This window comes from Petromyzon marinus (assembly GCF_048934315.1).
Source record: "Petromyzon marinus isolate PM22_M1 ecotype Great Lakes invasive population chromosome 75 unlocalized genomic scaffold, UKy_Petmar_22M1.pri1.0 chr75_unloc.4, whole genome shotgun sequence".
In the NCBI taxonomy this organism is placed as follows: domain Eukaryota; kingdom Metazoa; phylum Chordata; class Hyperoartia; order Petromyzontiformes; family Petromyzontidae; genus Petromyzon; species Petromyzon marinus.
This window is the reverse complement of record NW_027422616.1, coordinates 18,300-32,712: the sequence shown is the minus strand read 5'-3', so window position 1 is coordinate 32,712 and position 14,413 is coordinate 18,300. Positions and strand designations below refer to the sequence as shown.

The 14,413-nt window shown below is 52.0% G+C and overlaps 1 protein-coding gene across 1 annotated transcript in view; it reads right to left on the bottom strand.

Annotated features, from left to right (window-relative positions):
* The window catches only part of LOC116958316 (ephrin type-B receptor 1-B-like), an 85,653-nt gene extending 74,263 nt beyond the window's left edge, over nt 1-11,390 (bottom strand). The window contains exons 1-3 of the mRNA XM_076058488.1: nt 7,226-11,390; nt 3,862-4,507; nt 3,007-3,690 (exon numbers count right to left, since the gene is read on the bottom strand). Coding sequence (XP_075914603.1) covers nt 3,007-3,690; nt 3,862-4,471 — 1,294 coding nt within the window. The 5' untranslated portion in view covers nt 4,472-4,507; nt 7,226-11,390. The remainder of the gene's footprint in view (nt 1-3,006; nt 3,691-3,861; nt 4,508-7,225) is intronic.
* Nucleotides 11,391-14,413: the final 3,023 nt, after the last annotated feature.

Here is a 14,413-nt window from a genome sequence, read left to right as displayed (position 1 = left end):
CACCTACACCACCACCACCAGCAGCACCAACTCCACCTGGGCAGTGATTTGTGAGGAAGTCAATTTGCTATACAGAGTCTAGTAGAGAGTCTAGCACGTGGTCTAGCACGTGGTCTAGTACAGGATCTAGCACAGGGTCTAGCACAGGGTCTAGCACAGGGTCTAGCACAGGGTCTAGTACGTGGTCTAGTACAGGATCTAGTACAGGGTCTAGTACAGGGTCTAGCACAGGGTCTAACACAGGGTCTAGCACGTGGTCTAGTACAGGGTCTAGTACAGGGTCTAGTACAGGGTCTAGTATAGGGTCTAGTCCAGTGGTTCTTAACCTTGTTGGAGGTACCGAACCCCACCAGTTTCATATGCGCATTCACTGAACCCCTCTTTAGTGAAAAATAAAATGTGATTTTTTTTCAAATTCAAGACATAGATATGTTTTTTACTGGTACACAAAATGAGCCGTGCATGAACATTACCTTGTTCAAAGAATAAAACCAACACAATGCATAAACTCACAACAAATTACATACCTGGAAATCAATGTGACTTCTGCTGTTGCCTTTGAGAGATCAGTTCAGATATGCGTGGCTTCACCTTGGCAAGTGCCACTCTCATGTCATTTTCACAGCAAAGTCTGTTCCTTTTCTTCGTTTTTATGTCCAGCATCCTCGAAAAGGATTGCTCACAAAGATATGTTGTAACAAATGGTATAAAAAAATCCAGGGCTTTCTTAGCAATAACTGGATACTTGTTCATTTGTCGATACCAAAACGTTGAGAGCGTTGTTGTTCTGAAGAGTTGCTGTTGAACCTGGCTCTGCTGAATTTCAATGATTTCGTCGAGGAATTCATCATTGACATCTGCTGTTTCAACAGCAAACGTGAACGGCTGTCTCACCCATGCTGGATATGACTCTCTTGTAGGGAAATATCCGTCGAGAGACTTTGCAAGCTCATCTAAGTGCGTGGCAATTGTTTGCTTCAGTTCCGTGGATACAGAAATATCTCCGATTCCAGACACATCTTCGATCTTACTTGCACAGTCGTCCAGAAGCGGGAAGTTTGCGAAGTTATTGTTCTCTGTTCGTCGTTTCCATAACGGTAGCTTTTTTTGAAAAGCCTTCAGGTGTTCTTCCGCTTCCATGATATTGACTCCACCACCCTGCATCTGCTGATTGAGATGATTGAGAGCTGCGAATATATCAGCCATGTACGCTAAAATGAGAATGAACTCAGGATTTTTGAAGCAATCTGCATGGCAGTGTTGGTGCTCTTGCAAAAACAGGGCTAATTCCACACGCATGGCAAAAACACGATTCAGCACCTGTCCCCGGGATAACCACCGAATATTAGAATGGAGCAGAAGTACCTCAAATTCAGAGCCCATTTCTTTACACAGCTCACTGAAGATGCGGTGCCTCAGAGCACTTTTTCGCACATAGTTCACACATTCCACCACAGTTTTTAATACTTCTGCCATTTTTGGAGGTAAGGTTTTTGTTGCCAACGCATGCCTGTGCAGAATACAATGCGTCACAATGATGTGTGGTGCATCGGCCTTTACTAGCGCACCAAAACCAGACTTTCTTCCCAGCATGACTGGAGCTCCGTCCGTACAAACTGCAGAAACCATATCCCATGAAAGATTGTTGTCTCTGAAGAAGTCATCCACAAGCTTCTTCACATCGGCTGCCTTCGTTGTTGTTGTAAGAGGCTTACAAAATAAAAACTCTTCTTTTATCATGTCGTCTTTCACATAGCGTACAAAAACAGCAAGCTGGCTTAGATCAGAAACGTCTGTGGTTTCGTCGAGTTGAAGGCTGAATTTTGCCGGGCTTGAAATCAGATCCGCGACTACTTGAGCCAAGATGTCTTTACTCATGTCTTCTATTCTGTCACTGACGGTGTCATTTGAAAGGGGAATTTGGGATAATTTACCTTCGGCCGCTGTTCCGAGTATCAGATTCGCCATCTTTAATGCAGCTGGTTTCACAAGTGTTTCACCAATGGTGTGTGGCTTGCCCTGCTTTGCGATCAGGTAAGCAACTTCGTACGATGCTGTCAGGATCGGTTTGTTAACAGGTACAAATCCAAGAGCAGGCAGAGTGGCCCTTTCATCGAATCTGGCTCTCTTCACCCTGAATTCAGCAAGTGTTGTGTTCTTGTATTCCCCGTCTCCATGCAGCTTCAAGAAGTGTTCCTTTAGTTTTGCCGGTGCAAGACTAGAGTTACTCAACTTGGCGTTGCAAATCATGCAGATAGGACGCTCACTCCCATCACGTTCCGTGATACATGAGAATCCATGTTGTACATATTCGTCCGACCACTTTCTTCTTTTGCCCGACATAGTTAGTATGGATAAAATATTAAAGAAATCACACGACGTACGACAACAACAGTCACACGTTGACTACTGAGTACGCACTAAATTCCCCGCAGCGCTGATTGGCCAAGCAGTGTAGCATGATCATCTGCAGCCAGTGATGGCCAAGCGGGCCGTGTGTGTCATCACAAATTTACACAATAATTCAAGTGTGTCCGGACCTCCGTGGCGGGGGCTCTGCCGAACCCCTGAGATCGACTCACCGAACCCCTGGGGTTCGATCGAACCCAGGTTAAGAACCACTGGTCTAGTCCAATCAAGGAGGTAGGGAGAGAGGTAGGTAAGGAGTGAGTGAGTGAGTGGGTGAGTGAGTGAGTGGGTGGGTGGGTGAGTGAGTGAGTGAGTGGGTGAGTGAGTGAGTGGGTGAGTGAGTGAGTGAGTGGGTGGGTGAGTGAGTGAGTGAGTGGGTGAGTGAGTGAGTGGGTGGGTGAGTGAGTGAGTGAGTGGGTGAGTGAGTGAGTGAGTGGGTGAGTGAGTGTGTGGGTGAGTGAGTGAGTGAGTGGGTGAGTGAGTGAGTGAGGGACTCTCGTCTAGACTGGACGCCTCCAGGCGCGAGCCCCCGACTGGACGGACGCCGGACCGAGTCGCCCGCCCGGCGTCGCCCGCCGGCTCCTCCGGCTCCCTCACCGGCGCCCCTCTCCTCTACCGGCGCCGCCTTCTCCTCCTCCTGCCGGTCCTCACCATCCTCCTCCTCCTCCTGCTCCTCCTCCACCACCACCACCACCGCCTCCTCCTCCTCCTGCGCCTCCTCCTCCTCCTCCTCCTCCGCCACGCCAGCGCCACCACCGCCTCTCACTCCTCGCACCGGGCCCCTCCGCCGGCCCGCTGGGCCACCGCCGCCGCCGCCGCCGCCGGCTCCGGCTCCGGCTCCGGCGGCCCAGCCGGCCGGCGTCTCGGGGAAGACGGCGAGCCAGCGCGCCGACCTCGGGCACTTGCGCTGGAGCACGCGGACGGCCACCACGGCCGCGCAGGCGCCGCGGTCCAGGAAGGCCAGCCGGAAGGCCGGCCTCGACAGGCCGCTGTAGCCGAGCACGCGGCGGGCGAGGCGAGGCGAGCCCGCCGACTCCGCCCGGCGTCTCTCGCGCCGAGGCGGCGGCCGCGGCCGCGGCCGCGGCCGCGGCTGCGGCCCTCCCGGCGGGCCTTGACCAGCCGTGCCTAAGGCCCCTCCACCGCCCTTGAAGGCCGCGGCGGCCGGGGAGGCCAGGCCGAAGGCCTCGCCGGCGTCCGCGTCGGAGGAGCTGCTGGCGGGCTCGGAGACGCGGAGGGTGCCGATCTTGATGAGCGGGAACGGAGAGGAACGCCAGTTGGTGTCTGTGGGCGGGGGTGGGGTGGGCGGGGTGGGTGGGGGGGGTGGGGGGGGGTGTGGGGGGGGGTGGGGGGGAGCGTCAGGGGGGTGGGCGGGGGAGGCCGGCGACCTACGCCGACGGCTTGCCGGATCGCCCGCCGGCGACGAGGCGAGACTCCGCCGACGTGTCGTCTCACCTCTCGGCGACGGCCCGGCCGCCACCCCGCCGCCTCCGCCGCCTCCGCCGCCTCCGCCGCCGCCTCCTCTGCCTCCGCCGCCTCCTCCGCCGCCTCTGCCTCCGCCTCCGCCGCCTCCGCCGCCTCCGCCGCCTCCGCCGCCTCCTCCGCCGCCTCCGCCGCCTCCGTCGTCGTGGTCCACCGCCTCCACCGCCTCCACCGCCTCCTCCTCCTCCTCCTCCTCCCGGACGAACACGGCAAGCGCCTCCTGGCAGCCGGAGCCGGCGCCGGGGATGGTGGCGCAGTCGCGCACCGTGAAGCGCACGTCCACGAGCACCCGGCGGGCGCCCCTGCGGCGGATCACCGGCGTCACCAGCCAGTTCTCCTGCGCCGCCGCCTCCGCCGCCTCCGCCGCCTCCGCCGCCTCCTCCGCCGCTGGTGCCGGTGAATCACGGGCCACGCCGTCCCCGCCTCCGGCTTCACCGCCGCCGCCGCCAGCCGCCGCCGCCGGCCGGTGTTTGCCCGAGCCCGGCGGGGGAGATGGCGAGGAGGAGCCCGTGCCGGGAGGGGAAGCCGGCGGCCCGGTGGGTGGACCGGCGAAGACGTTGCAGACCTGGTAGGTGCGCACCATGTTGAGGTGCTCATCGTAGCCGCTCACCTCCTCCCACTGGGGCGGAGCGGGGCGGGGTGGGGGGGGGAAAGGTGAGGAGTGAGTCTGTGGGTCTCTGTGTGGTGAGTCTGTAGATGAGTCTGTGGGTCTCTGTGTGGTGAGTCTGTGGGTCTCTGTGTGTGGTGAGTCTGTGGGTCTCTGTGTGGTGAGTCTGTGGGTCTCTGTGTGGTGAGTCTGTGGGTCTCTGTGTGTGGTGAGTCTGTGGGTCTCTGTGTGGTGAGTCTGTGGGTGTCTGTGTGGTGAGTCTGTGGGTCTCTGTGTGGTGAGTCTGTGGGTCTCTGTGTGTGGTGAGTCTGTGGGTCTCTGTGTGGTGAGTCTGTGGGTCTCTGTGTGTGGTGAGTCTGTGGGTCTCTGTGTGGTGAGTCTGTGGGTCTCTGTGTGGTGAGTCTGTGGGTCTCTGTGTGGTGAGTCTGTGGGTCTCTGTGTGGTGAGTCTGTGGGTCTCTGTGTGGTGTGGGTCTCTGTGTGGTGAGTCTATGGGTCTCTGTATGGTGAGTCTGTGGGTCTCTGGTGAGTCTGTGGGTCTCTGTGTGGTGAGTCTGTGGGTCTCTGTGTGGTGAGTCTGTGGGTCTCGGTGTGGTGAGTCTGTGGGTCTCTGTGTGGTGAGTCTGTGGGTCTCTGTGTGGTGAGTCTGTAGATGAGTCTGTGGGTCTCTGTGTGGTGAGTCTGTGGGTCTCTGTGTGTGGTGAGTCTGTGGGTCTCTGTGTGGTGAGTCTGTGGGTCTCTGTGTGGTGAGTCTGTGGGTCTCTGTGTGTGGTGAGTCTGTGGGTCTCTGTGTGGTGAGTCTGTGGGTGTCTGTGTGGTGAGTCTGTGGGTCTCTGTGTGGTGAGTCTGTGGGTCTCTGTGTGTGGTGAGTCTGTGGGTCTCTGTGTGGTGAGTCTGTGGGTCTCTGTGTGTGGTGAGTCTGTGGGTCTCTGTGTGGTGAGTCTGTGGGTCTCTGTGTGGTGAGTCTGTGGGTCTCTGTGTGGTGAGTCTGTGGGTCTCTGTGTGGTGAGTCTGTGGGTCTCTGTGTGGTGTGGGTCTCTGTGTGGTGAGTCTATGGGTCTCTGTATGGTGAGTCTGTGGGTCTCTGGTGAGTCTGTGGGTCTCTGTGTGGTGAGTCTGTGGGTCTCTGTGTGGTGAGTCTGTGGGTCTCGGTGTGGTGAGTCTGTGGGTCTCTGTGTGGTGAGTCTGTGGGTCTCTGTGTGGTGAGTCTGTAGATGAGTCTGTGGGTCTCTGTGTGGTGAGTTTGTGGGTCTCTGTGTGGTGAGTCTGTGGGTTTCTGTGTGGTGAGTCTATGTGTCTCTGTGTGATGAGTCTGTGGGTCTCTGTGTGGTGAGTCTGTGGGTCTCTGTGTGTGGTGAGTCTGTGGGTCTCTGTGTGGTGAGTCTGTGGGTCTCTGTGTGTGGTGAGTCTGTGGGTCTCTGTGTGGTGAGTCTGTGGGTCTCTGTGTTGTGAGTCTGTGGGTCTCTGTGTGGTGAGTCTGTGGGTCTCTGTGTGTGGTGAGTCTGTGGGTCTCTGTGTGGTGAGTCTGTGGGTCTCTGTGTGTGGTGAGTCTGTGGGTCTCTGTGTGGTGAGTCTGTGGGTCTCTGTGTGGTGAGTCTGTGGGTCTCTGTGTGGTGAGTCTGTGGGTCTCTGTGTGGTGAGTCTGTGGGTCTCTGTGTGGTGTGGGTCTCTGTGTGGTGAGTCTATGGGTCTCTGTATGGTGAGTCTGTGGGTCTCTGGTGAGTCTGTGGGTCTCTGTGTGGTGAGTCTGTGGGTCTCTGTGTGGTGAGTCTGTGGGTCTCGGTGTGGTGAGTCTGTGGGTCTCTGTGTGGTGAGTCTGTGGGTCTCTGTGTGGTGAGTCTGTAGATGAGTCTGTGGGTCTCTGTGTGGTGAGTTTGTGGGTCTCTGTGTGGTGAGTCTGTGGGTTTCTGTGTGGTGAGTCTGTGGGTCTCTGTGTGGTGAGTCTGTGGGTTTCTGTGTGGTGAGTCTGTGGGTCTCTGTGTGGTGAGTCTGTGGGTCTCTGTGTGGTGAGTCTGTGGGTCTCTGTGTGGTGAGTCTATGGGTCTCTGTGTGGTGTGGGTCTCTGTGTGGTGAGTCTATGGGTCTCTGTGTGGTGAGTCTGTGGGTCTCTGGTGAGTCTGTGGGTCTCTGTGTGGTGAGTCTGTGGGTCTCTGTGTGGTGAGTCTGTGGGTCTCTGTAGGTGAGTCTGTGGGTCTCTGTGTGGTGAGTCTGTGGGTCTCTGTGTGGTGAGTCTGTGGGTCTCTGTGTGGTGAGTCTGTGTGTCTCTGTGTGATGAGTCTGTGGGTCTCTGTGTGGTGAGTCTGTGGGTCTCTGTGTGGTGAGTCTGTGGGTCTCTGTGTGGTGAGTCTGTGGGTTTCTGTGTGGTGAGTCTGTGGGTCTCTGTGTGGTGAGTCTGTGGGTCTCTGTGTGGTGAGTCTGTGGGTCTCTGTGTGGTGAGTCTGTGGGTCTCAGTGTGGTGAGTCTGTGGGTCTCTGTGTGGTGAGTCTGTGGGTCTCTGTGTGGTGAGTCTGTGGGTCTCTGTGTGGTGAGTCTGTGGGTCTCTGTGTGGTGGGTCTCTGTGTGGTAAGTCTGTGTGGTGAGTCTGTGGGTCTCTGTGTGGTGAGTCTGTGGGTCTCTGTGTGGTGAGTCTGTGGGTCTCTGTGTGGTGAGTCTGTGGGTCTCTGTGTGGTGAGTCTGTGGGTCTCTGTAGGTGAGTCTATGAGTCTCTGTGTGGTGAGTCTGTGGGTCTCACCCCAGTGTCTGGGTCTGTGATCCATCCTAGTTCGGAGAGTTCCTGAGTGCTGTCCAGAAGGGTCTCTGCGAAACATCATCGTCATTAACGTCATCATCATCATTAACAACATTATCATTGACATCAACATCATTACCATTGACATCATAATCATTAACATCATCATCATAATTAACATCATAATTAACATCATCATTGACATCATCATCATTAACAACATCATAATTTACATCATCATCATTAACATCATCATCATCATTTGCATAATCATCATTAACATCATCATCATTAACAACATCATCATTGACATCATCATCAATATCATTATTAACATCATCATTAAAATAAATAATCATCATCACCATTAACATCATCATCATTAACAACATCATCATCATCATCATTAACAACATCATCATCATTAACATCATCATTAACATCATCATCATTAACATTAACATCATCATCATTAACATTAACATCATCATCATTAACATCATCATTAACATTATCATTGACATCATCATCAACATCATTATTAACATCATCATTAAAATAAATACTCATCATCACCATTAACATCATCATCATTAACAACATCATTAACATCATCATCATCAACATCATCATCCTTAACATTAACATCATCATCATTAACATCATCATTAACATTAACATCATCATTGACATAATCATCAACATTATTATTAACATCATCATTAAAATAAATAATCATCATCACCATTAACATCATCATCATCATTAACATCATTAACATCATTATTGAATTACATGGTGTGTTCCATCCAACGTGAGCTTACAGCCAAACCTGAGACTCACTCACACCTGAGACTCACTCACACCTGAGACTCACTCACACCTGAGACTCACACCTGAGACTCTCACCTGAGACTCACTCACACCTGAGACTCACACCTGAGACTCACACCTGAGACTCACTCACACCTGAGACTCACTCACACCTGAGTTCCACACCTGAGACTCACACCTGAGACTCACTCACACCTGAGACTCACTCACACCTGAGACTCACACCTGAGACTCACACCTGAGACTCACTCACACCTGAGACTCACACCTGAGACTCACACCTGAGACTCACACCTGAGACTCACACCTGAGACTCACTCACACCTGAGACTCACGCCTGAGACTCACACCTGAGACTCACTCACACCTGAGACTCACTCACACCTGAGACTCACACCTGAGACTCACACCTGAGACTCACACCTGAGACTCACTCACACCTGAGACTCACTCACAGCTGAGACTCACACCTGAGACTCACACCTGAGACTCACACCTGAGACTCACTCACACCTGAGACTCACACCTGAGACTCACACCTGAGGCTCACACCTGAGACCCACTCACACCTGAGACTCACTCACACCTGAGACTCACACCTGAGACTCACACCTGAGACTCACTCACACCTGAGACTCACACCTGAGACTCACACCTGAGACTCACTCACACCTGAGACTCACACCTGAGACTCACACCTGAGACTCACTCACACCTGAGACTCACTCACACCTGAGACTCACACCTGAGACTCACACCTGAGACTCACACCTGAGGCTCACTCACACCTGAGACTCACTCACACCTGAGACTCACACCTGAGACTCACACCTGAGACTCACTCACACCTGAGACTCACACCTGAGACTCACACCTGAGACTCACACCTGAGACTCACTCACACCTGAGACTCACTCACACCTGAGACTCACTCACACCTGAGACTCACACCTGAGACTCACTCACACCTGAGACTCACACCTGCGACTCACTCACACCTGAGACTCACTCACACCTGAGACTCACACCTGAGACTCACTCACACCTGAGACTCACACCTGAGACTCACACCTGAGACTCACTCACACCTGAGACTCACACCTGAGACTCACTCACAGCTGAGACTCACACCTGAGACTCACTCACAACTGAGACTCACACCTGAGACTCACTCACAGCTGAGACTCACACCTGAGACTCACTCACAACTGAGACTCACACCTGAGACTCACTCACACCTGAGACTCACACCTGAGACTCACTCACAGCTGAGACTCACACCTGAGACTCACTCACAACTGAGACTCACACCTGCGACTCACTCACACCTGAGACTCACACCTGCGACTCACTCACACCTGAGACTCACTCACACCTGAGACTCACACCTGAGACTCACTCACACCTGAGACTCACTCACACCTGAGACTCACACCTGAGACTCACTCACACCTGAGACTCACACCTGAGACTCACTCACAGCTGAGACTCACACCTGAGACTCACTCACAACTGAGACTCACACCTGCGACTCACTCACACCTGAGACTCACACCTGCGACTCACTCACACCTGAGACTCACTCACACCTGAGACTCACACCTGAGACTCACTCACACCTGAGACTCACTCACACCTGAGACTCACACCTGCGACTCACTCACACCTGAGACTCACTCACACCTGAGACTCACACCTGAGACTCACTCACACCTGAGACTCACACCTGAGACTCACACCTGAGACTCACTCACACCTGAGACTCACTCACACCTGAGACTCACTCACACCTGAGACTCACACCTGAGACTCACACCTGAGACTCACTCACACCTGAGACTCACACCTGCGACTCACTCACACCTGAGACTCACTCACACCTGAGACTCACACCTGAGACTCACTCACACCTGAGACTCACACCTGAGACTCACACCTGAGACTCACTCACACCTGAGACTCACACCTGAGACTCACTCACAGCTGAGACTCACACCTGAGACTCACTCACAACTGAGACTCACACCTGAGACTCACTCACAGCTGAGACTCACACCTGAGACTCACTCACAACTGAGACTCACACCTGAGACTCACTCACACCTGAGACTCACACCTGAGACTCACTCACAGCTGAGACTCACACCTGAGACTCACTCACAACTGAGACTCACACCTGCGACTCACTCACACCTGAGACTCACACCTGCGACTCACTCACACCTGAGACTCACTCACACCTGAGACTCACACCTGAGACTCACTCACACCTGAGACTCACTCACACCTGAGACTCACACCTGAGACTCACACCTGAGACTCACACCTGAGACTCACTCACACCTGAGACTCACTCACACCTGAGACTCACTCACACCTGAGACTCACACCTGAGACTCACACCTGAGACTCACACCTGAGACTCACTCACACCTGAGACTCACTCACACCTGAGACTCACTCACACCTTAGACTCTCACCTGAGACTCACACCTGAGACTCACACCTGAGACTCACTCACACCTGAGGCTCACTCACACCTGAGACTCACTCCTGAGACTCACTCCTGAGACTCACACCTGAGACTCACTCACACCTGAGACTCACTCACACCTGAGACTCACACCTGAGACTCACACCTGAGGCTCACTCACACCTGAGACTCACTCACACCTGAGACTCACTCACACCTGAGACTCACACCTGAGACTCACACCTGAGACTCACTCACACCTGCGACTCACTCACACCTGAGACTCACTCACACCTGAGACTCACACCTGAGACTCACTCACACCTGAGACTCACACCTGAGACTCACACCTGAGACTCACACCTGAGACTCACACCTGAGACTCACTCCTGAGACTCACACCTGAGACTCACACCTGAGACTCACACCTGAGACTCACTCACACCTGAGACTCACTCACACCTGAGACTCACATTACAAGCCCATGGGCTGCACAAAAATCTAGCAGCCTCCTACCGTTGTTATTGAGCTAATCTGGCCCATGCCCTCCAATCACTCCAGACCAGGTGCCAGCATCATGACCAACTCGGGCATTGAAGTCACCCAACAAGATGACTCTATCCCGAGGGGCCACTTTAGCCAGCACCTGTGACAGGAGGTCATAGAAGGCATCTGACTCATCGGCCTTGCCTGCATCCCTCCACGGATGTTCGTCTTCGGTGGGGGCATAAGTAACCACGACCACCACTCCTCGCCTCCGGTTGATGGGAAGGCGAGCCCAAAGTAGCCCGGGGCTCACAGCTTCCCACACCTCACCGCCACGCTCCCACGCCCCCTTCATTCTTTTGTTCAAAAGAAGAGCCACACCCTGTTGTTTGGCAGTCTGCTGCCCCGAGTAGAGGACTGTCCACCCCTCACGGTGGCAGGAGCCAGAGCCGGTCCACAGGACCTCCGGAACGCCGCAGAGATCCAGGCGGTACCGGTCCAGCTCCCGACAGAGGAGTGGGCAGCCTCTCCTTCCGCATTGAGCGTTGGAACATTCCACGTGGCCACCCGCAGCGATGGGCTAGTGGGTGGGCGGGCGTGAAAGTGAGTGGTGGGTGGGTTTGTGAGGGTGAGTGGTGATTGGTGAGTGAGTGGGCTGGCGTTTTGAGGATGAGCCCCGAGGGTAAGGATTCAGTTTCCTGGCTCCGCCGAATGGAATTTTGGCCAGGAGACGTCATAGACCGCCTGTCCCCCCGGGGCCTCCGGCACAAGCTTATTAGTTACATATTTTATTCGTGGTTTAGTGGTAATTAATTGAAGGTGGCGGTGTCACCAGCCCCTCGCACCCGTCCAGAGCCCCCGTTTGGCCCCTGTGGTGGTCACAGACGCCATGAAGGGAATGGCCAATCGGAATTGGCCCTCCCCCCCATCGGCACTGCCCATCGCAGCGTTTCCGCGCGGTGCCAACGAGGAGCTACGGGGGGGTTACATTTTGATGTAAAGCTTTCGTGCATGCAGGGATTCCTATTCTTGGTTCCTTCGGTAAAGTCACCACCACGTAGAAGGGAAACAATAAAATAATACAAAACAATACAATTATTGTAAAAACAATAAAATTATTATTCTTGGTTCTTCCGGTAAAGTCACCACGTAGAAGGGAAACAATAAAATAATAAAAATACAAAACAATAAAATTCTCACGACGTTTTCGACTGCAACACAAAGCAGCAATCATCATCAGGCGTGAAAACGACCACGTAGAAGGGAAATGATAAAATAATAAAAAATATAAAACAATAAAATTCTCACGATGTTAACGACTGCAACACAAAGCAGCAATCGTCATCAGGTGTGAAACCCACAGCAAGAAAATTTGAAAAAAGTGGCGGGTTTTTTTAACGTTAGCAACCACGGAGAGCGATTTGGCAGTTCGTTCAGATGGACGAGTCCATCTGTATTCTTAGTTTTTTCGGTAAAGTCACGTTGAAGAGAAACAACAAAATAACAAAATATATATAAAACAATAAAAAATTCTCACGACGTTTCGACCATAACTCAAACGGTCATTATCAGGTGTGTCGGTTTGCATAAATTTATTTTGAAAACGGCATATTTATTTATATATATAAAAATAACGTTTGCGTCACGCGCAACGATGGCAGTTTGCCAGGACTAGTCCATCTATTTTTTGAAAAGAGGAGGGGGGAGACGAAATTTGTTTTTATGTATGCTGTCTGAAAGGCACTGTAAGCGTGAACAATCAATCAAGAACTGAAATGATTTATCAAATCTTTCCAATGATTGCTAAGATAGAATCCATATTCTCGATTGAAATTGTCTCTGTGTTTGTATATGTGGATAGCCTCATGAACGAATCTCTCATGGAAGCCAGATGGCTTACAAAGAACCTCCGTCTTGGAAAAGTCAATGGCATGTGAGCCTACTGAATTAGAACAATGATCTGCTACGGCCGAGGTGTTGGTCCTACCGTGTTTAAGGTCTGCTTTATGTTCACGAATGCGGTCCGAGATATGGCGTTTGGTTTCTCCAATGTAACTACTACCACAGAGGCAACTTAGTTTGTAGACACCAGGGTATTGTATGTCCGGAATCACATCTTTTACAGACGGAACCAGATCACGGATTTTATGTAATGTGTTGAAACGGACCTGGATCTTGTGTTTATTCAAGATTTTGGAGATCTTTTTTTGTGATCCCAGCAATGTAGGGTAAAGTGATGGTTTTGAAAGGCTCCTCAAGAGGGTTCTTCTTCATGGTTTGAGTGATAGCTTTGCGGATTGTATAGTCGGAGTAACCATTAGCCCTAAGAGCTTGGTGTACGTGCTTGAGTTCACTGCTTATGTGTTCCTGGTCGGATATGCATTGGGCTCTATGATACAGAGTCTTGATGAGAGAATTCTTCTGTGATGGATGGTGGTGGGAATCCGGTTTCAGATAAGAATCCGTATGGGTAGCTTTCCTGTAGACAGAGTGGCTCATTGAACCATCAGGTCTCTTTTTAATTAGGACATCTAAAAAAGGTATCTTGCCATCTATTTCGACTTCCATGGTAAATCTGATGGCTGGGTGTATGGAATTGATGTGGTCGAAGAATTTGTCTAGAGCAGGCCGGCCATGTGGCCAGATGACAAAAGTGTCATCCACGTACCTCTTCCATAAGGTTGGGCGCAGAGTGGCAGTCTGGATGGCGTCAGTCTCAAATTTCTCCATGAAAATGTTAGCTATAACTGGAGAAAGGGGGGAGCCCATTGGGGTGCCCTCAGTTTGTTTGTAGAAAGTTCCATTCCAAGTGAAGTATGTATTGGTTAAACAGTGTCTCACCAGGGGGGGTACCTCAGTGTTTAGTCCTTGATGAACCAAGTCTTCAATGATTGCAATGGTGTCAGGTACAGGAACCTTGGTGAATAAGGAAACTACATCAAAACTGACAAGCAGGTCGTCTGGGGACAGGGAAATACCCTTGATTGTTGATACCAGGTGAGTAGAATTTTGTACCGTAGAGGTGGTCTTTCCAGTGAAAGGACGCAGGATTTCAGACAAAAAACGAGCTAGTTTGTAGGTGGGGGAGCTGATAGTAGAGACTATGGGACGAAGAGGTGTATCAACTTTATGTATTTTTGGTAAGCCGTATAATCTTGGTGGCCTGGCAGCAGAAGGTTTCAACGAAAACTGTTTAGATTGATCAATTAATGCGGTTGAATCAGAAATTATTTTGTTGGTTTGTGTGACGAGGCTGTTGGTGGGATCTCTTTTTATTTTTGTATAACTACCATCGTCGAGTAATTCTTTAATTTTGTTGTTGTATTCTATTTTATCCATGATAACAGTAGCATTGCCTTTGTCAGCTGAGAGAACTACAATATCATTCCTCTTTTTTA